This window comes from Canis aureus, chromosome 3 (genome assembly GCF_053574225.1).
Source record: "Canis aureus isolate CA01 chromosome 3, VMU_Caureus_v.1.0, whole genome shotgun sequence".
NCBI lineage: Eukaryota > Metazoa > Chordata > Mammalia > Carnivora > Canidae > Canis > Canis aureus.
This window is the reverse complement of record NC_135613.1, coordinates 8,435,372-8,456,110: the sequence shown is the minus strand read 5'-3', so window position 1 is coordinate 8,456,110 and position 20,739 is coordinate 8,435,372. Positions and strand designations below refer to the sequence as shown.

Genomic DNA, 20,739 nt, shown 5'->3' with positions numbered 1-20,739 from the left:
TTTGCTGATCCACCAGAAGGAAGACACAGGAAATGATTGGTAAAGGAAGATGTGTGGCAAGTTGTGGGGAATTCTGTGCTTTAAAGGAGAAGACAAAGTCCCTGTGGCTTGAGCATGTGCCAGGGGCTCAAGGGCTTTTCCCGTGCCTTCCAAGTGTCCAGGAAAGCTTTAGAGGTTTCTTGACCTTAGATGAGCTGTGGCATCAAATGCCTCAACATCCCTCCCTACAAGGCTGAGGAGGTCCTTGGGCCTAGGAAGGCAGAAAAAGGTCAACGTACCCTTTCGTTTGAGGATGCAACTCTCAAAAAAGCCAACTACAACGTCTGTGGCAAGCCACTTGGAGGTGGGCACAGAACATTTCAACATTGGCATCCCCCACGTGCTCTCAGCCAGACTGAGCTGGTACACAGGTGGGCTACGACAATAGCCGCTCTTCATGCAAGCGGTAGGCAAAACCCTCTGGCATGTGCAGAGAGAAATGGACGGTGTGGATGCATGACCAGAGATCTGGGGTTCTGGGGATCCCTGGGTAGCCCAGCGGTTTAGCACCTGCCTTTGGCCCAGGGTGTGATCCTAGAGACCCGGGATCGAGTCCCACGTCGGGCTCCCTGCATGGGGCCTGCTTCTCTCTCTGCCTTTCTCTCTCTCTGTGTGTCTCATGAATAAATAATTTTTTTTTAAATCTAAAAAAAAAAAATCTGGGGTTCTGTGTACAGTTTCTCCTTAGTACTGAAGTAAGTGAGCTTTTAATCAGTTATTTCTAGGTTTTGTTCTTTGAAAATTGGGAACTATGTTAACTGTGTCAACCTCATAAAATTTCCAGCCTGGTGTCAATGACCTTTTTGACTTAAAGCTGGGCAGACCTGTTCAGGGTCCTGGTCCTGCCAAGACTGCTGCAGAACTAAGCTGGGGGAGGAGTCACTGAGGTGTTTCTCTACCTCACAGACACAAATTTGACACTGGGTAGAGTAGAGCCCTCTGGCCCATAACTAAAACAATGGTTGGGTGCTTTGGAGCAGGATTTCTTCTGCTCTTCACCACACCTCCTCATGGAGAAGCTTATCCCCATGTTACCAATGGTGAGGCAGTACAGCACAGTGGGTCCGGGCAGGCCGCGGACAGACGGCCTAGGCTCACACCCTATCTCTGCACCTTACTGCTGTGTGACAGGAGGCCAGTTACTTTACCTCTCAGTGCTTCAGGTCACCTAGGAGGAAATAATAACAGGACTTATCCTCTAGGAATATTTTGAGGATTAAAAGAACTAATATGGGCGGTGCCTGGGGTGGCTCAGTCGGTTGAGTGTCTGCCTTTGGCTCAGGTCACGATCCCAGAGTCCTGGGATCGAGCCCCACATCAGGCTCCCGGCTCTGGGCAGCTCCCTCTCCCTGTGCCTGCCACTTCCCCTGCTTGTGCTCTCGCGCTCTGTCAAATAAATACATAAACTAATATGTATAAAACACCTACATTGGTGTGTGGTACGAATTAAATGCCACACACCTGTTAGCTCTCAGGAGTATTGGGATATCATACCAGGGACCTGCCCAAAGTCACAGAGCTAAGTCACAGAAGAGCCAGGATCCATCCCAGGTCTTTCTAACCCCGGGACTGCTGTTCAGAGCAGCAGTTGCCTTGCTGCCTTCTGAAGTTCAGAGAAAGATATACACAAGACTGGACCCCAAATTCCTGCATGGTATGTCCAGCTGGCGGGACACATCCACCCGTCTACGCGTCCCTGGTAAAGGCACCCTTACCTGGATGTAGTCCACTGAATCGCCAAGAGCCTTGAAAGCCGTGTACATGACCTCTCGCTTCCCTCCCCACTTCTGCATGATGCATGAAAAGGTGCTGGTTCGCACCACATCCCGCACACGGTCCATGCCCTCCTGCAGGCTGGCCTCCGTCTCACCCTCCCCCGCCTCATGGAAGTTGCTGCGCCACACAAAGAAGCCAGCTTGCTCAGTGCCACCTAGCACCTCGTGGAAGATGTCCAGCATGTAGGCGTCCTCCTGGCGATTGCCATCCACCACCATGACCACCTTGAGGTCGGGGAAGGCGATGCGCTGGGCTGAGCGCAGGCACTTGCGCAGATAGTCAGGGTCCTCCTGGTATGCAGCGATGCAGAGGGCCACCGAGCGCCGCGATGGGGCCGGTAGTTTCAGTGGCCGGCCTGCCCGCCGCATCCGCCGGTGCTCCAGGAAGGCAAACAGGCTCTGGATGAGCAGGTGCAGGCCCAGGATGGCACCGTACAGGCCAAAGGACAGGTAGTGCTTTTCCGTGTGAATGAACTGGTAGCCTGTCACATAAGCTGCCAGGATGCCACCCAGCACTGCCAGGGCAAACAGGCTGGTGCCCACCACACGCAGGGCTGTCGTCAGCTGCACCGGCATCTGGTGGGGGGAGGAGGGAGGTGTGGAGTCAGGCAGGAGGCAGCATTTTCAGGCGGGGGTGGGGAGGTTGGGGAGGGGGCATGACCCACTGATAGAAACCGCTGCCAGTGACCAAGCGTGACAAGGACTGTTTGGAGACTCAGAAGCCAGACTGTTGGGGTTCAAATCCCAGCTCTGCCACCTACTATCTGTGTGACTATGTTCTGCCCCTTAGTTAATTCACGTGGGAAACGTGAACTGCAGCCCTAACCTTGTAGCATCTTTGAGGATTAAGTGGGTTACACAGGTCAAGCATTTTGAGTAGCATTTATTATCGTCAGACAAACCAAAGCCAGAAAGAGCTATGTGATCCCCACCTGGTGGATGGCGGTCCCAGATCTGCCTAAACCCAAAGCTCTTTTAGACAAGCTTCAGTAGGGGTGAGCCTGAGGCCCGAGGCAGCTCTGAGCACATGGAGGGGCAGGGGAGGGGAGAGAGGAGGAGGACCCGGGAGGCAGCCAGGGGCCAAGAGCGTCCCCTTGCCCTGTACCCGCTAGGGCGCTGCACAGAAGGAAGGGGAGTAAAGCACGGCCACCAATGAGGCCCACGAAGAAAGTGGGGGAATAAAAGATGAGAAACCGCAGGAAACGTAAGGAGATGGTGTGTGTGTGGGGGGGTGTAACTTCTCTGTCTTGAAACAGCAAAAGCAGTAAGAGAAAGTTTCCCTGTGTTCTCGGCTTTCTCACCTTTTTCTCATTTCCTTGAGAGGCAGGAAAGAAAGGGAAAGCAACTGGGAAAAGCAGACAAGGAAAAAAAAGAGGAAATGACAGCCGGGGTGTGGACAGCTCTCCTGGAAAGCCAGCAGGCCGGGTGCTGGAGGAACTGCAGCCACCACTGCAGCAGCCCGGGAGGGGGGTGCCCGAGAAGCCCCATCCACTCGGTCCTAGTGCCCGCAGGGCACCTCGGTGCTTCGCCACCCCTGCCCCTCCTGGGAATGCTGCGTGCGGGTTTCATCTGCACTAAGTCAGGGCTCCCAGCACCGGCCCTGCTGGGAACATCTGTGTTTTAATGAAAAGAGCTTAGCACCAGAAGACCTGTGCTCCACGAGACACGGCTCTCCCACCTCGGCTGCCTGACCTTGCCCGAGTTGTTGGGGAGACTCGGTGTCCTCCTGGGGGTGGGGGGGTGATTCTAATGGTTTCTTGCTCCTAGGTCTCAGGCAAATAATTTCCCTGAAATTAGAAGCATTTCCTGCCCTGAAGGACCCCCAAGTAGGAAGGCTGATTCGGGAGGAGGGGAGGGGCTGATGAGGACAGCTCCCCGCTCCCCTCTGACCCAGGCCTTCTCCCCCACCTCCTCTCTTTGCCACCTGCCCCATCTGGAGAATCCCATTTCCAACCCCACCCACCCACCCTCTACAGACAACGGGGTCCGCTTCCCAGCTTGCTCCCACTCCAGGTCTTACTGGAAGCGGCCCCTAAGCCCCACTCCAACACAAATGCACCTTCTTGCCAGGGGAGCAGTGCCCGTCCCGCCCCCCCCCCCCACCTGCCACAGAGCGGGTGAGGACCACGCAGTCACCGCCCAAGTCGGAGGGTCAGGCACCAGCCGGGTCCCCGGGTCCGGAGGGTGCTGCTGGCAGCCTCGCCTCCTCGGGAAGCTGGGCCTCCAGGCGCTCTGCCCCCTTCCTGGGAGCCTGCTTCCTCCGCAGGGCTCCCCGCCGTCCCTGGTAGCCCCCCCATGCGTCTGCGGCCCAGGGGCCCCGGGCCCTCACCCCCTCCGGGGGCGCCCCCGCCCCGCCCCCTCTAGACCTGTGCCGCGGGGGCTCCGCCGGCCTCCGCTGCCCACCTGCGCCCCGAGAGGCCCGGGCGGAGCCCGCCTCGGTGCAGCGCCGGAGGCGGTGCCCGCCAGGTCCTCGCAGCCCGGAAGGCACTCGCCAGGCTTCTCGCCCGCGCCTCGCCTCGCCTCCGGCAAAGGCGGCGCCGGCCACACCCACGTGCCGGTTTCCCACGACTCCGCGGGAAGGACCGGAACACGGCGGGGACCCGCCGGGCCGCGCGCGCTCGGCTCCCGGGCCCCGCTACCTTGGCACGGTGAGCGCGCAGACAAAGGCGCAGCCCCTGTCGCCGGCCCCTCCTCCCCGCCGCAGGACCCCCGCCGCGCACCCGCGTGGGACGCCCGACCCCGGCGCCCCCGCCCCGCCGGGCACGGACCCCGGGAGCCGCCGGGAGCCGCCGGGAGCCGCCGGGAGCCGCCGCGGCCCCGCAGAGGCGCCCTGCCCGCGAGCCGACGCCCCCTCTCCCCGCCGGCTCGGTCCCCGCAGGCCGGGGCGCCCCGGCTTCAAGGGCACTGGGCTGGGGCGCCCCCTAAGGCGCCTCCCTCGGGTGACGGGCGGGGCACCCCCAGCCGGGGACGCACGCCGCCAGCCCTCGCCCGAAACTTTGCGGGGCCGCCAGCGGGCAGCCTCTGCAGCTGACAGGTGTGCCCCGCTTGGAGCCCCGCACGCGGCGGGACGCAAACTTGCGCGCGGGGCGGGGGCTCCGGCCGCCCCCCCCCCCAGCCGGCCGCGCGGCGAGGCCGGGCCGCACACCCGCAGGGCCCGGCGCCCGCATCTGGGGCCGACAGGTGCGCGCCCCGGGCGGGGGAGGGGGTCGGCCCAGCCTGGCGCCCCGCACCGCCGGCCGCCCCCTAATCCGCTCACAAAACACGCCGCGAGGGAGGAAGGGAGGAGAGGCTGCGGGAAGAAAGGGAGGAGGGGTCAGCGGGGAGGGGGCTGCGGGCACGGCGGCCGGGAGCCGGGGACCCCGCAGCCCCCCGCAGCCCCCCGCCCGCCCGGCGCCGCGGCCGCGACGCGCGGCCCCCGGGAGCCCCGCAGCCCCGCAGCCCCCGCGCGGCGCGCCCCTGGCCGTGGCCGGCTGGCCGGGCCCGCGCTCACCGTGCCGCCGCCGCCGCGCTCCGGAGCTCAGCAGGCCCGCGGCCGCTCCATGCCCCTCCTCCCGCGCCGCCGCCGCCGCGCCCCGCGCCCCGCGCCCCGCCGCGCCCCGACTGGCGAGCGCCCGCCCCGCCGACCGCCTTAAGTAGCGGGCGCGCCCCCGCCGGGGAGGCGCCCTCCTCCGGCCCCGGGGCCCGGAAAGTTGGGAAGAGCGGGAGGGCCCCCCGCCCCCGAGGGCCGCCAGGAGCACCCCGGCTGGCCGGTCGGAGGGAGCCGCACGCGGCGGGCGCTCGGCGGACGGGGCGGCCGCGTGCACGCGGCTCCGGGTGCGGGCCCTGCGCCGGCAGGTGGGGCTCGGCCGGCCGCCGCCGGGGGGACGTCGCGGTGCTCCCGCGGAACCCGAAGCGGCCCTAACTTTCGGGGTGACCCCGGGGCTTCCGGAGCGGTTGACTCGCCGTTCCCCCCCCCCCGCGCCCGGCTTTCAGACCCCGAAATCTACTCACTCTGCAAAACGGCCGCGGCGGTGGGAAGCTCCCCCAGACTGCGGCACGCGGAGGGCTGTTCGCTGTAGAGGATGCTCCCTAAAACCGAGACAGCAGAACCTTCCTGCCGGCAAAAAAAAAAAAAAAAAAAAAAAAGCGCAGAAGAGTATAATTGTCAAATACAAAAAGACTGTTCAAAGAAGGTGTTAACAATTGTGACAGGCTTAGCTTTGGATTCCGCAGTGGGGCGCTGATGACTTTAAGGGTTTGCAAAAGCTCCAAATGGTTTTGCAGGAACCTTGGAAGTTCCGGTGTCTTAAAGCCAAAACCCATTCCTCCTCCCCCTTTTTTTTTTACACCTTTCTTTCCGACATCCATAACCTCCTTCTGAATTCCCAACTGACCTTATAGCCAGTGGTTTCCAGGTCCCTAAAAGCTGGTGCTGGACTTGGATGGGGTCCAAGGGAAAGGTGGGGAGTTGTAAGCAGAGGAAGTTAGAACCAGTTGAATTGGAACCCGATTTCTAAATCTGGGAAAACCTTGAAGAGATATAATTAAAGACTAGTAAAAAATGAATTTACATGTCCTCCGAACACACCTGAGGTAATTTCCATCACTTCTTCCCAAGCTGCAACAAATTTATAGGAACTCGAGTTGCCTCTCAGAAATCTTAGGGGCTCTGGGACTTGCCGGGCCAGGCTCAGTCACTCTAGGCCACAGAGTTCACTGCTGGGTCCCCCAGGCAAACAAAGACCCCGGGGAAAGACTCTACTCCACCCATTCCCACCTTGCATTACAGAAATCAAATCATTTCACACGTTGCCTTTAGAAAAATCATCACTGATATGCTACACGGTTTAAGTATTCTTTTCTGTGTGTTTTTTAATGCATTTTTAAAAGATTTTGTTTATTTATTCAGGAGAGACACAGAAAGAGGAGCAGGCTCCACTCAGGGAGCCTGATGTGGGGACTCAATCCCAGGACCCCAGGATCACGCCCTGAGCTGAAGGCAGACGCTCAACCGCTGAGCCGCCCAACCGCTGAGCCGCCCAGGCGTCCTTTTTTGTGTGTGTGTTTTTAAAAACCAGCATTGGCTCTACAATGAGAATATGTTTTGAACTTGAGGCCCTAAGAAGAGCTAATAATGCACAGGTGGAGAGAGAAGTCTTTGGTTGAGAGGAATGCTTCGGAGTCAGTTCTGACACCAGCTGTGTGGCACTAACCTCATAGTCAGTCTTCCTCCCAGAAATGGGACTGAGTATTTGACAGGGTTGTTACAAGAATTGAAGAGACTGGCTGAGAGCAGGTGCTCAGTGAAAGTTAGCTCCAGTCATCCTCAACCAGAGCAGGGCATCTGTTTGCCAGTGTTCTGGATTCTACAAGCTCATTCCTCCAGGATGCGATGCTCGGTGACTGGAAATTCAAGATCAGTGTCAATGAAGAATGCCTTGTCTCAAAACCATTATGGACTCCCTAGAGCCCTGGGCCATCTCTCCACATCTAGGGGCATCTTTACAGAGCCTGGAGTTGCCCGACACTGGAAGAGCTATCCGACCCTACCTCCTACCCGAATTTGCAATCTGCAACATTTTAGATCAGGGAAAACAAGCAGGGGCCAAATGGGGACAAAAATGAGTGAATCAGCCTGGTGGGAGTGAACGTCCCATTTGAAGATGTCCCTGGAAGAATGGCACAGGTGCTGTGTTGTCAAGATAAATCAGAAATCCAGATTTTTAAAAAAGATTTATTTATTTATTTATTTATTTATTTATTTATTTATTTATTTGAGAGACAGTGCAAGTGCTCAGGGGCATGGGGAGGGGCAGAGGGAAGGGGAAAAAGCCGACTCCCCACTGAGCAGGGAGCTGGACAATGAGGAGTTTGGTCCCAGGACCCGGGGATCATGACCTAGAGCCAAAGTCAAGTCATATACTTAACCAACTGAGCTGCCCAGGTGCCCAAGAAATACAGATTTTTATATGAAATCTCCTAATTTTTAAGTATTGGCAACTAATTCAAATATTGAAAAAAACAGAAAAAAGAACAGTCTACAGGCCAGGCAAAATGTGTCTGTGAGTCATACACAGCCAACCAGCCGCCTGTAAGTGACGTGTTTAGAAGCTGAAGGATGGAGCAGCCTGTTTGGAAAGATCCCGTGTGCCCTCGACACACCAGCAGCATGACTTCTCTGGGAGCAAGTTTTCCCGGGGCCGTTCTAGGATCGTCTCATGCCTAGTTAATTTCTAAGGCTTTGTCCCATGGGCTTATCGCCTACCTCACTCAGTTGGCTCCAGGGAGTTCTATAGGTGGTGGGCTAGTCAATTAAAATCTCCGAAATGAACAGCAAGCCTCGATGCAACGTCATGAGAACAGTAAACGCTCTGCCCATACCAACTGGGTTGGCCCCCTGACGGCTTCCCCCAGAAGCCAATTCTCTTTTTCTGATCTGCAGGGCCAGCGACCCTATGTTATCAGGCAGCAAGGAGAGTCCTTACCTTTGTAGGGAGCCCGTGCCAGGGAGGATTTGCCCGTAATTAACATCCAGTTTGCGGTGCCCTATTTGCATTCATCTCTTCAAGGGGAGGAGGGAAGGGGAATCTTTAAGGGGCTGATACAATAAAGCTCACGCTTATCTCTGCTTACCACTGGGGATTTAAGAATAGGACTAATCCCATACCCACTTAAAAATGTGAATTCAGATGTTGCTGAATTGGCTCTTACATGGGTTCCGGAGGATAAGCCTCCCTATTCCTGCTCAGTAGTAGAAAATGCGTGCTGCGTTTCAACATTCATTTAACAGATGCTGAAGACCAGCTCTGAGAAGGGGATGATGCTTTGGCGCCAAGAAGTCTCAGGCTGGTCCCTGCCACCTGGACAGTTATCCATTTTGAAGACCGATACACTTGAAAAGTTGTCACCATTCAAGGCACTTTATAATTAGATGCTGAGGCGGAGGTGGCAGCCATCGGTTGCTGGGCATCATGGCTGCCCTCAGACCTCTGGTGAACCCCAAGATCGCTAAAAAGGGGACCAAGAAGTTCATCCGGCACAGTCAGACCGATATGTCAAAATTAAGCGCAACTGGCGGAAACCCAGAGGCATTGACAATAGGGTACGCAGAAGATTCAAGGGCCAGATCTTGATGCCCAACATTGGTTACGGGAGCAACAAGAAAACAAAGCACATGCTGCCCAGTGGCTTCCGGAAGTTCCTGGTCCACAACGTCAAGGAGCTTGAAGTGCTGCTGACGTGCAACAAATCTTATTGTGCAGAGATTGCTCACAATGTATCCTCCAAGAACCGCAAAGCCATTGTGGAAAGAGCAGCCCAGCTGGCCATCAGAGTCACTAATCCCAGTGCCAGGCTGCGTAGCGAAGAAAATGAATAGACAGCTTATGTGCGTGTCATATTTGTGTTAATAAAACCATAAAACTACAAAAACAATTAGATGCTGATGAGAGAATCCAACTAGAAGAGTTTGAGGATTTTAGGAAAGAGAGCTCTGTGAGCTGGAATGGGCTGAGCAGAATTTCATGGAGAACTTAGGCTAAGTAGAAAGACAAGAACATTCTAGGTGGGAAGAAGAGCTTAAGAACAAGAGCAGGTCAGGATGCCTGGGTGGCTCAGTCAGTTGAGCGCCCGACTCCTGGTTTCGGCTCAGGTCCTGATCTCCCCGGCATCGTGAGATCAAGCCCCACACAGAGAACCCAAAATTGGGCTCTGTGCTCAGAGAGGAGTTTGCTTGAGATTCTCTCTCTGCCCCTCCCCCAACTAACACACACACATACACTCTTTCTCTCAAATAAATCAATCAATCTTTAAAATGAAAAACAAAACAAAACAAAGAGTAGGTAGAGGAGTGGATGAGGTGTGTTTGAAGAATGACGAAGAGAGGCCTGGATGAAACTAGAAACTTACAGTGACGGGGTGGCTGGCTCTGTCGGTGGAGCATGTGACTCTTGATCTCTGCGCCGGGTGGGTGGACCCCCAAGTTGGGTGTAGGGATCACTTAAACAAACTAAAATCTTAAAAAATATTTACACTGCAGCACTTCCAACGGTACCTGCTATAAGGAGCACCTGACGAGGGACACCTGGGTGGCTCAGCTGTGAGCGTCTGCCTTTGGCTCAGGTCTTGATCCTGGGGGTCGTAGGATTGAATCCCACATGGGGGTCCCCCAGGAGCATCTGCTTCTCCGTCTATGCCTCTGCCTCTCATGAATAAGTAAAATCTTAAAAAAAAAAAAAAAAGGAGTGCTTGATGAATTTTAGCAACTTAGGGAGAGGATGCTGAGGGCATTCTGGGAGCCTTGAATGACCGAATAAGGAGTTTGGATTTCATCTGGTAATGATGGAGAACGATTGAAGAAGTCCAAGCAAGGTGGGAATAAGTTACAAGTATTGTCTGGGGACAGCTGAGCTATGGTTTGGGTCGGCGGTGGGGGGTGGTCAGGCACGGGAACAGGTGTAGGGGCCTGTTAACAAGCCCATAACCAGAGCAAAGTGGCGCGGGGCATGGGGTGGGGGGGTCGTGCCCCCATGGTTGGCGCTGCCCTGGCCTCAGGAAGTGGAGCCGAGGGCAGGTGGTGTCACTCGCTTGGGCACAAGTGAGGGTCCAAGCGGAGGAACAATCAAGAGAAGGGCGTCTGCGGCCTGGAGGGTTGAGAGGGCCATTCTCCAACTTTGGAGGGTCTGGGGTCCCTGCAGCTGACGGTTCCACAAAGATTTCGCCTTCCTGTGATTTTCAGACCTGTGAAGCGCGCCCACACCCTGCAGCAGGGGAGGCAGGCACTCCACCTCCCTGGGCTGGGGCTGGAAGCCCTGACCCCCTGCTGCCTGGCCTGGCCTCCCGGTGAGTGCGCCCCCCCCTGCAGGCGCCCCCCACGCCGACCTCCCGCTGCAGTGCTCCCCCGCAGCAGCAACAGCAAGGGGCCGGCAGCCAGGCCACCCCCAGGCTCCGTCCCAGCAACTTCCCTGGGCTGACCACAACCCAAAGCTCTTGAAGCTAATCAAGGTGAATTTAAACTGGCCTCCACCGAATAGCAGGTTATGTCCCCCAGCTGACTAAACGGGGCGTCCTCCTCAAGGCAGTTTCATCTGCAACCGGTTAATACATAATTCAAAGTGGAAACCGTGTGCCTTGGCTACAGCCAGGCGGCTACCAGCCGACAAAGTTACCTTTCATGGCTTGCCCCTCTTACGCCAAGTACTCTGTAATCAGTACCCTTCCTAGGTGCTATGTTTGAAGAAGCAGGTGTAAGGACTCTTCTGTCCTGCAGCTACAATGGGGGATTTTAACTCCAGCCTCTCTCTCTCTCTCTCTGTCTCTCTCTCCTGGGATGGGAAAATCGTTTTCATTTCAAATTAAGGGGCCTCTGCTCTGCTGGCGGCAGAGCAGTCAGCCCCGACCAAGGGGCCAGGTTCTTTTATGCTGGCTTGAAGGTCAGGATTAGGAGGGCACACCAGAACGATAACCGAATATCAAACCAGATCTGGAGATGCTTTCCTTGGAATCCTGAGCAGCAAAAGCTCTTCCCAGCCATTTTCCCTTTCTCTCCTCTTTTAGGTGAATGCAGAAAAAAAAAAAAAAATACAAAAGGTGATTTTCAACCATAATCTCCTTCTTGTTAGGATATTGTACAGCTACTAGAAATTATGTTCATGAAAAGAACATAGGAATATACCCAAATGCTTATCGTGCAAGGTTAAGTAAAAAAAGGCAGGATACAAAATTGTTTTGTATGAATGAATACATTTACATTCTTGTCTTCTTTTAAGTCCTATAAATTAAAAGGCAAGAGGGAAGTTCACCCAGATATTAGGATCAGGTTTGTCTGGGTAGTAGAACAATAGATTTTTCTCTCTTTGCTTTTTTCTCGGTAGTCTCCAAATTTTCTATTAATAAGTATAATAATTTGGTAACAAAAAGGTATTTTTAAATGATATAAATCCTGAATTTATAGAATTTCCTTCTAAGCTGGGGCTAGGTGGGGGTACAGTCTATATCATACATGAGTTCAGGTGAAAAGGGTTTGGAAACCCTTTACAAAGAAAGCAGTAAAGGGGCATCTGGCTGGCTCAGCCAGTAGCACATATTTATTTGAGAGCAATCGGGGAGCACAAGCCCATGAGCAGGGGGAGGGACTGAGGGAAGGGCAGAGGGAGAAGCAGACTCCCCGCTGAGCAGAGAGCCTGATGTGGGGCTCCATTCCAGGACCCTAGGATCATGATCTGGGCCGAAGGTGGACCTTAGCCAACTGAGCCACCCAGGCACCCCTCCCTAACTCTTGATCTTGGTGTTGTGAGTTCGAGCCCCACACTGGGTGTGAAAAAAAAAAAAGCACTCAAGTTGGGAGGGCCAGGATATAGATAGGATTAGTAGTAGTCAAAACTTGAGTAATTTGCTTTGTTTAAATCCTTCTCACTGATCCTTTGAGAGAATTTAGCAGAGAAGGAGGGAGTATGCATAGCTGTGCTACCTCATCCAGCACCTTTGAGTGAAAGAAGTCCTCCTCCTGGCAACATAGCCCTTGGCACATCCCAGCTGGTGTCAGCTCCCATACATGCCCTCATCCAGGACCATGGGGATCCTGGGTAAGGGAGGGAGGTGCACATATGAGCATTCTGAGAGAATGCTTTTACTGAAAAAAAAAAAAAAAAAAAAGTATATCCAAGAATGACAATGTCAGCACCATCGCATGGAGGCTGGAGGAAGCCCCAGGGAGGGGGTTCTCCTCTGGGTATTGTAAACTACCCCTCAAGCAAGTACCCACCTGCCTGTCTACACCCACATGTGCACATAATTCACTATACCCAAAGTGGACACATGCATTCTTGCTCATTGGACAAGCACACATCTGCTTTCCGGACTTTAGTAGAACACAATCCCAGTCTACCATCCTAGTGTCCCAGCTGCTGTATCAGCAGGAGAGGAACAGATAGCTTAAGGTAACCTTGTTCCAAATTCATTTGGCTCTTGTTACAATAACATCGACAACGTCAATGTATTTAAATGTGCTGGCACTTCTGCTTTATGTCCTCTTTCTTTTTTAAATTAATTTTATTTTTTTAATGTCCTCTTTCTTTTTAAAGACTTTATTTATTTATTCATGAGAGACACACACAGAGAGAGGCAGAGACACAGGCAGAGGGAGAAGCAGGCTCCATGCAGGGAGCCTGATGTGGGACTCGATCCCGGGACTCCAGGATCACGCCCTGGGCCAAAGGCAGCCGCTCAAGCACTGAACCACCCAGGTGTCCCCTCTTTCTTGATGAAATACATCATTAGTCACTGTCACAGAGGAAGCCCAAAGCTGGATCCTCCATAAAAGCAATTAGAGAAGAGCCAAGAGTGGGGGCAGTATGCATCAATTCCTTTGTGGGGAAGGACTTTCCCCCATGAAGTATGGCCTACTATCAGATTTTTTTTTTTTTTTTTGCTAAGAACCCTCCCTAAACACACACACACACACACACACACACACTCTTTTCTCACTGGGTAAACTAATGCAGTAGTGGTTTTGGCATCTGGCTGCTGCACATTAGACTTTTAAAACCTTGGAGCTTTTTAAAAAACACTAATGCCTGGACCCTATCCCAGATCAATTAAAATCACTGGGGGTGAGCCCTAGGCTTGATTTTTTTTTTTTTTAATTCCCTAGGTGATTCTATTATATATCCAAGGTTGAGAACAGATCCTAAGGATTCTCCTCAGCTGAGATTTGCAAGTGCATTTCTGGCACCAGGACAGCGGAGAGCCAGCCAATCCTGGAGATGAGCTCCAGGGTATAGAAGTGTCTTCCATTTTCCTCTGCCACACCTGTTTGAATGAACTGATCTTAAAAAGTGAACAATGAGCTAATGAGCTAATAAGCCAGAAGTAAAAAAGGAAAAGGAGAAAGGGCACTGATTTGAACTGGAAATTAAGAGGGAGAGCCAGGGAGAAACACAGAGGAGAACAGGACCAGATGGGCAGGATCAGTCCCCACATCTCTGCAATATACCTGGAATTGGATTGACAGTTTTTTTGTTGGCAAAGGTACTGCCTGCCTTTTCTAGAAGAACTGGGGGTAGGGGAAACTAGCCAGCCCTTGTCAATGGAAGGACAGAGCTGCCAAAACCTGACTTGGATTAGCTTTCAGTTTATAAACAAAAGAACTTCTGCATTTTGGGGGCTTTTCCTACTCCAAGGGTAGGTTAGGGTAACAGGTCCAAGCTGCTCTCTTTTGGTGGTGCATGGAGTCCCCATGACCATCTCTCTCCCTTGGTCTTGGCCTTGGTCATGGAGAAATACCCATGTGGCTGATGCAAGAGCCTCCAACTCTGATGCTCAAAGTTTTGGGGGTAAGTTTGGGCTGGGGAGGGGAACTCACCCCACTCCACCCCCAGCTCTCTGAAGCATCAGCACTACCATTCTTTCAGTGAAGACAGCCTAATTTCAGGTTGGCCCATCCCTAGGATTAATACGGTCACCATAGGATTTGAAGTTTTGAAAGTGGTGCGTGGTCTGATAAAGGTGTGTGTTATACGTTGGGGTGGGAGAGGACAGAGACATTTGTTCAAGTTCTAGAGACTCTGGAAGTGTGGAGCAGGTGGTTTTGTTCTCCGCAGCACCAGGCTACCTTGACGTGTGATGACCAGGACTGCACATCAGAAAAGCCCCACCCAGGCACCGTTCTGAGCAGGCTTCAGCTCCAAGGCAGACAGCGAAGATTAAATCTTACATCATTTAATAAACTACTTAAAGGCCCCGCCGCTTTTCCCGGTTCCCCAGCAGAGAGGGCGCTCCTGCAACTCGGCAGCTCCCTGCAAACTGCCCTCTGCTGACACCCACTGCTCTCACCCGCAGCTGCTCTGGGGTGGAGGATGGTGCTGGCTCACTGGCTAAGCCTCAGAACTAGTGAATAGAGGAACAAGTTTCTCTGCCCTTGAGCACTCACACCTCCTCTTCTTCTGTCTTTTTTCGTTTGCAAAACCTTTCATCTCTGGACCTTATTTTTCCCTTCTGCAAAAGAGGGCTGTTAATTCCAGTCTCGTTTTTCTCTCAAGGGATGGTATGGGATAGAGCTATCAATGACTAATAGCAAGAAATATAGGTGCAATAGATAACCGTTTAAAATGATCCATAGTGATCATTCTGAAAATGAAATCTGAGAACCAGAACCCTGCTTCCAGGAGATGAAAGGCTAAAAAAACCAAACCAAAACAACAGCCAATCTTCAAAGGGGACATTTCCTGGCTCTGATTGGATTGTACGGGAAGACTTTCTACATTTTCTGTGTTGCACACACTCACAACATGGCTCTCTGCCTCCTCTGCTCTCAGGAAGGCAGTCTTGGGTGTCATCCCCAGAGTGAAGAACAAGCCTTTAAATAAGCGATTTATGAAAGCTGTTAAGGTGTAAGAGCAGGAGGGCTGGCGAGTTTTAGCAGATCTCATCTCTAGCTGCTGGGCAGACAACGAGGTTAAACACAAGACATCAAACAAGTTCTGGTGTCTGAGGCTGGGTTTTGGTGTCTGAGGACACTACTTGGAGTAGTAGTGTCCTGTAACTTGACATAGGTGGTCCCCTTAAAACAAGCAGGGACCACTTTCCTGGCCTCACTTATATTAAGAACACCCTTCCCCCACCTTCTCACTATTTGGAAATACACTATTAGGTAGCAAAGCAAAGCACAGTGGTTACAAGTCTAGTTTTGGGAGCCAGACTGCCTGGGTCCAAATACTGGTTTAGCTACTTATCACAGGTATGTAATCTGCAACAAATAATTAGCCTCTTGGGCACCTCACTTTTCTCATCTGTAAAACAGGGATAATAATAATACCTACCTCACAGGCCAAGTGGGAGGATGTACTGGATGTATAGACCTCAAACACACAGAAGAGTACAATAAGCTCTTTATAGTGTTAAGTATTATGTTCAATCATGTAGAGCTACAGCATCATTGACTCTGGGTGTTATAAGATGAACTTGATATTTTGAGGGGCCATCAGGCTCTATGTCCTGAGTCTGGTTTGGGAACCATGGTCCTTATCCTAGGGACACTCCAAACCTCTCGAGAGGGTATACCCTAATACCCAGGGCACAGTCTCAGAACTGAGAGTCTGATAAAAATTGTTTTTGTCTTTTAGTAGGTTGTACACCCAACCTCTAGAACGAGAGGCATGTGCTTTACTGGCTGAGCCAGCCAGGTGTCCCTGGTAAGAATCCTTTCTGGTAGACCTGCTCGGGCTCAGGATTTCTCTCCAGGATGAGTACTAATAAGCTGGTGAGTGTACTTCCAAAGTGTGTTATTGCACCCTCATTGGTGGTTTTGGTATATGGAGAACTCCAGCCCCTGGAGATTGCCCAGTCCTTGAATTATTTTGAGAGAAAGGTGTCAACATTTTGCTGGTGAAGGCTGAACCTCTATTTCATGGGTATTGAAGCAATGTCAACTGAGGGTACAGGAATGTAGATCAGCACACACTTTTTGGTGGACATTTTGATACTAACGCTTAAAAATGTTCATAGCTGGGTGGCTGGATGGCTCAGTCAACAGAGCATGTGATTCTTGATCTTGGGGTTGTGAGTTCAAGTCCCACATTAAGTTTAGGGATTACTTAAAAACAACATCTTAAAAAAAAGTAAAAATGTTCAAAACACCGTGATCCAATATTTAGACCTCTTGGGACCTATCCTATAGAAACACTTCAGTATGCATAGAGTTATGTTGAGAATCCCCAAAGAACCATTGGAAATTATAAACAACTCAATGGACCATCAAGAAACAAATACTTAAACTAGCTGTACCTCACCTATACCACAGAAGACATGGCCCATCGCAAAGGAGAGGGAGCTGTGAGCACGAACAGGAGAGTGTCTCCGAGATATATAATTAAGAAAAAAATATGTGGGACACTATTTATGGTTCAATCCTATTTGGATTTTTGGAAGCAGTAATACATGTACGTATTCATTTGAGAAAAGTGTGAAGGTAAGAAAGATCTGAAGGGGCATACACAAAAATGCCAGTGATAATCCTGGGGTAGGAGTGGAGGTGAAATTGTGGGTATTTTTCTTTTTTTGTTACATATGCATTAAATTTTGTAAGAGTTTATGTGACATATGTAGTCAGAACACACACACACACAGAAGCAGCCAGGTAGCCTTACTTGAGGGCTCTATCACTGCTCAGCATCCTCAGAGGTGGCACAGGGCAAGCACAGGGGTCGTGGCAGGTGTCCCTCAGCATGTCAGCGGAAATCAAACTCTATCTTCATGGGACACACGTGCTGAGGCTCACCTGGATATATGAACCCCTGAGTTTTCTTCCCAAACTGTGCTCTATACTCATTTGGTGGGGGGGGGGGCTGGCGGGAGAGAGGGTATATGGTATTTAACAGATGTTCAAGAGTCCGCCTGAGACCCAGGAGACTTGGGGCCACATCCCACCAAAGGAAGATAACAATAGCTCACCTCCCTGTACTACCAGGTTGTTGGGAGAATCAGACAAGGTTGTGCATGCAGAAATGACTTTCCAAACGAAAGGGAACACAGAGCAACTGATCTCCCTATTCTCTGCCCAGCAGGGATGACAGAGGTTCGTGGGCAGTGAGGACAGTCCCTGAGCCCTCCTGGCGGTACAGAGCTCCTGAGGCAGTAGGGAGAACTGATGAGAGGGACAAAGTGGATGACCCTTCAAGTAAGTAGGCACAGCCGCTTCCAGGGCTGACGGTGGGGGGTCTACACTCCCTCCTCTCTTGCCAGCAGGCAGCCGTGAGCCCTGCCAGCAGGGAAGAGTGCCACAGCAGGTTCCCTAGAAGACAGCTCCCCAGCCCCCAGCAGCATCTCAGTTCCAAGCTGAGTGGTGCATGCAAGGCAGACGTGCGCAGTGCAGTGAGCCGGCTGCATGTGACTGCAGAATGTCTGTGGCTGCAGAACTTGCTGGAGGACACAGCCAGACTCTCACAGGTCAGGCCTGGTCAGGGAAGAGCGGTCATGGCGCCCAGCCTACCTGGCACTCAGCTCCCCTCACCCACCCTCTCCCTGACCATGGACATTCTGGCTGAGAGTCTGGATTTCTGTGCAGAGAAACTACAGAAGCCAATCTGGTTTTGTACAGGTCAGATGAATCATCCTCCAACTTATTCCTCCCAACTGATCCGCTTTCAGATGTCTTAGCCATCCATCCACCACAGCAAAGCGCCCTGTGAATCACAGGCAGGTGGCAGGCAAGGCTCCATTTGCTCACCAGCTCACAGACAGGGGGTGAGGGTCGGGGGTTCATGAGGGCAGATCAACACATTTGTTTCCCAGAGAAGGGGTTGGGGAAGAGATGGGGCTTCTCCCTTCATCCTGACCAAGAGAAAGAAAACTGGGTACAGGGACGCCTGGGTGGCTCAGAGGTTGAGCATCTGCCTTTGGCTTGGGGTGTGATCCCGGAGTCCCGGAATCGAGGCCCACATCGGGCTCCCTGCATAGAGCCTGCTTCTCCCCCTGCCTGTGTCTCTGCCTCTCTGTGTCTCTCATGAATAAATAAATTTTTTTTTAAAAAGACTGTGTACAAAACTCCTTTGGGCTATATGCATTTCCCATTTTACAGCATTCATCCATTTGGTCTCAAAGTACTTTACAAAAATAAGCTGAGGGGGGCTTCAGGTAGAAAGAGGTGTATGGCTGCCTGCCTTGCTCGGAGAGGTCCCTGTTCCTCTCGCTCACTCTGCTGTAGCCACACCGGCCTTCTGGCCTGTCCTCAAACCTGCCAGACACGCTCTCAGTTCTGGGCCTGTGCACCTGCCATTCCCTCTGTCCGGAATGCTCTTCCCTTAAATATCTTCATGGTCACTCCCTCATCTTCTTCTGACCTTTACTCAAATATCAACTTCTTGAGGGGGGGGGGGGATTTCTCTAAGCAACTGATCTACGCCTACAGCTCCCATCCTCAGTAGCTCTGCATCCATTTTCCTGACTTAATTTTTCTCCATAGCATTTAACTTCACTTGACCTTCTGTCTACTTTACTGTTTATCTTATTTATTGCCCTTCTCCATCCCTTATAATGTAAGCCGCCCCTGAGGGTAGGGGTTCAGTCTGCTTTGCTCACTGCTGCATTCTCTGTGCCTGGTACAGCATCTGTACATTGTAGGTGCTCGATAAATGGCTGTCACTGATGCTGTGATTTGCTTTGCTAACCTCCAGCCCCCTGGCTCCTCGGCCTATATACCTATGGGTGAGCAGAACTACAGGAAAGGTAAAGGAATGGAGGAGAGAGGTGAAGAAAGGAAAGTATTGGGAAGTACGGACACATATGTGCGTGGAGAGATGGTAAGGAGCAAAATGAAGGTCAGGAGATTTCTGATTAAGTAACAGAGGACTTGTAGAAGGAAGGAACAGAGGACTTGCCCAGGAAGAACCACAGGGCAGAGACTCTAAAGAATGTCCAGGATGTCACCTGAACAAAAACAGTTGATGCTCAGGCAGTAGACCTGGAGTTTGGCTGCAGCCAGGGTTTTGGGCCCCTGCATGTCTCTTGCTATAGGGCCTTCCTCTGTAGGTCAAGGAGCTGTAGACAGCTGGCCTGGAAACAGGAGGAAGAAACCAGGGAGGGAAAGAAGGGAGAGAAGGTGGGATAAGGCCAAGTAATGGACCATGTGGATGATCCAGGGGAGTCTGGGTGACAGACTGCTGGTCAATGAAAGGGACCAAAGGTGAGAGGCCACGGGAAGTTCAGTGACAGATAAGGGAGCAGACTGGAAGAGCAACAGAGAGACGGTGGCCTGGAGGAAGGGCAGAGATAGAAGCAAGGACATTGCTATTACAGATTACATGGAACCAGACACCCTCATGTGCCCTGGGGACAGAGGCATCACTATTGTTCCTGCCACCTGCCTGCCACGTGCCTCTTTTTCTTTTTTTTTTTTAAGTTTTGTGTTTTTATTATCCTTATCTTCTTTAAGCTTACTTATTTTTTTAGTAATCTCTACAGTCAACATGGGGCTCAAACTCATTACCCTGAGATTAAGAGTCATTGCTCCTCTGACTGAGCCAGCCAGGTGCCCTTATCCTGAAGTTCTTAATTCTCATGTTTTTTCCCAAGGATGGATAGAAATTATTATACATATATGTGTATAAATGTATAAAAATATACAATAAAATATACTTATAAATATAAATTTGGAAACTTTTAATATTTTGGTCACATTTAGGAGGATTACATTATAGTGTCTTTCCCTTGAATTTGGTAATAAGGTCAGAAAAAGTTACTCTCTTAAATGGAATCCATCAGAATCAAGAAAGAACAGATGGTATTAGCCACTTGCCAAATAATTCAAATTAATTGGCAATTGGGCAGCCCCGGTGGCCCAGCGGTTGCACTGGCTCTTCCCCTCTCTCAAATAAATAAGTAAAATCTTTTTAAAAAGAGAGTGAGCACCAGCAAGGGGAAGGGGCAGAGGGAGAGGGAGAAGCAAACTCCCTGATGAGCAGGGTGCCCTACATGGAGCTTGATCTTAGGACCCTGGGATCATGACTTGAGCTGAAGGCCCAACTGACAGGGCCACCCAAGTACTCCAGAGAAAATAGGTTTTGAGACTAGAGTTTCTCAGTCTAATCAAGGTGATCCAGTAGGACATATCTTCAGAAGGGGATGTGTTTAATGCAAACGAAGTTGTAAGTTAACCCAATCATTTAATATATCCAATCTGACGATCTGAAGTATATTGTATGGAGTCTGGTTAAAGGAAGGCCAAGAAAAAAAAAAAAGGAAGGCCAAGAAACAAGAACTTTTAGGGCACATCCAGCTGATTCAAAGGAGATTCTTCTCTGATTTGAAAGCCCTGATCCTGATTTTCTAGACATTTTGATTTGGAGAATGGAAACAAATCTAGCTACCCTACCTAAATGATAATGTTTCTTAAAAACATCTAATTGCCTTTGTGCTAAATCTTTGCTTACTAAGCTAACTTGTGATCCATAGG

General features: G+C 51.7%; 1 protein-coding gene and 1 pseudogene across 3 annotated transcripts in view; one reads left to right on the top strand and one right to left on the bottom strand.

Annotated features, from left to right (window-relative positions):
• Window positions 1–20,739, bottom strand: part of HAS3 (hyaluronan synthase 3) — a 28,546-nt gene that overhangs the window by 6,928 nt on the left and 879 nt on the right. Inside the window, exons 2-3 of one of the 3 annotated variants that reach the window (XM_077888285.1) lie at window positions 5,805–5,907; window positions 1,755–2,390 (exon numbers count right to left, since the gene is read on the bottom strand). In XM_077888285.1, coding sequence (XP_077744411.1) covers window positions 1,755–2,390 — 636 coding nt within the window. In that variant the 5' untranslated portion in view covers window positions 5,805–5,907. Of the gene's footprint in view, window positions 1–1,754; window positions 2,391–4,217; window positions 4,319–5,304; window positions 5,369–5,804; window positions 5,908–20,739 lie in introns of those variants that run through there. The other 2 variants (XM_077888293.1, XM_077888301.1) reach the window with 2 other exon arrangements.
• On the top strand, window positions 8,750–9,186 carry LOC144308116 (large ribosomal subunit protein eL32 pseudogene; annotated as a pseudogene).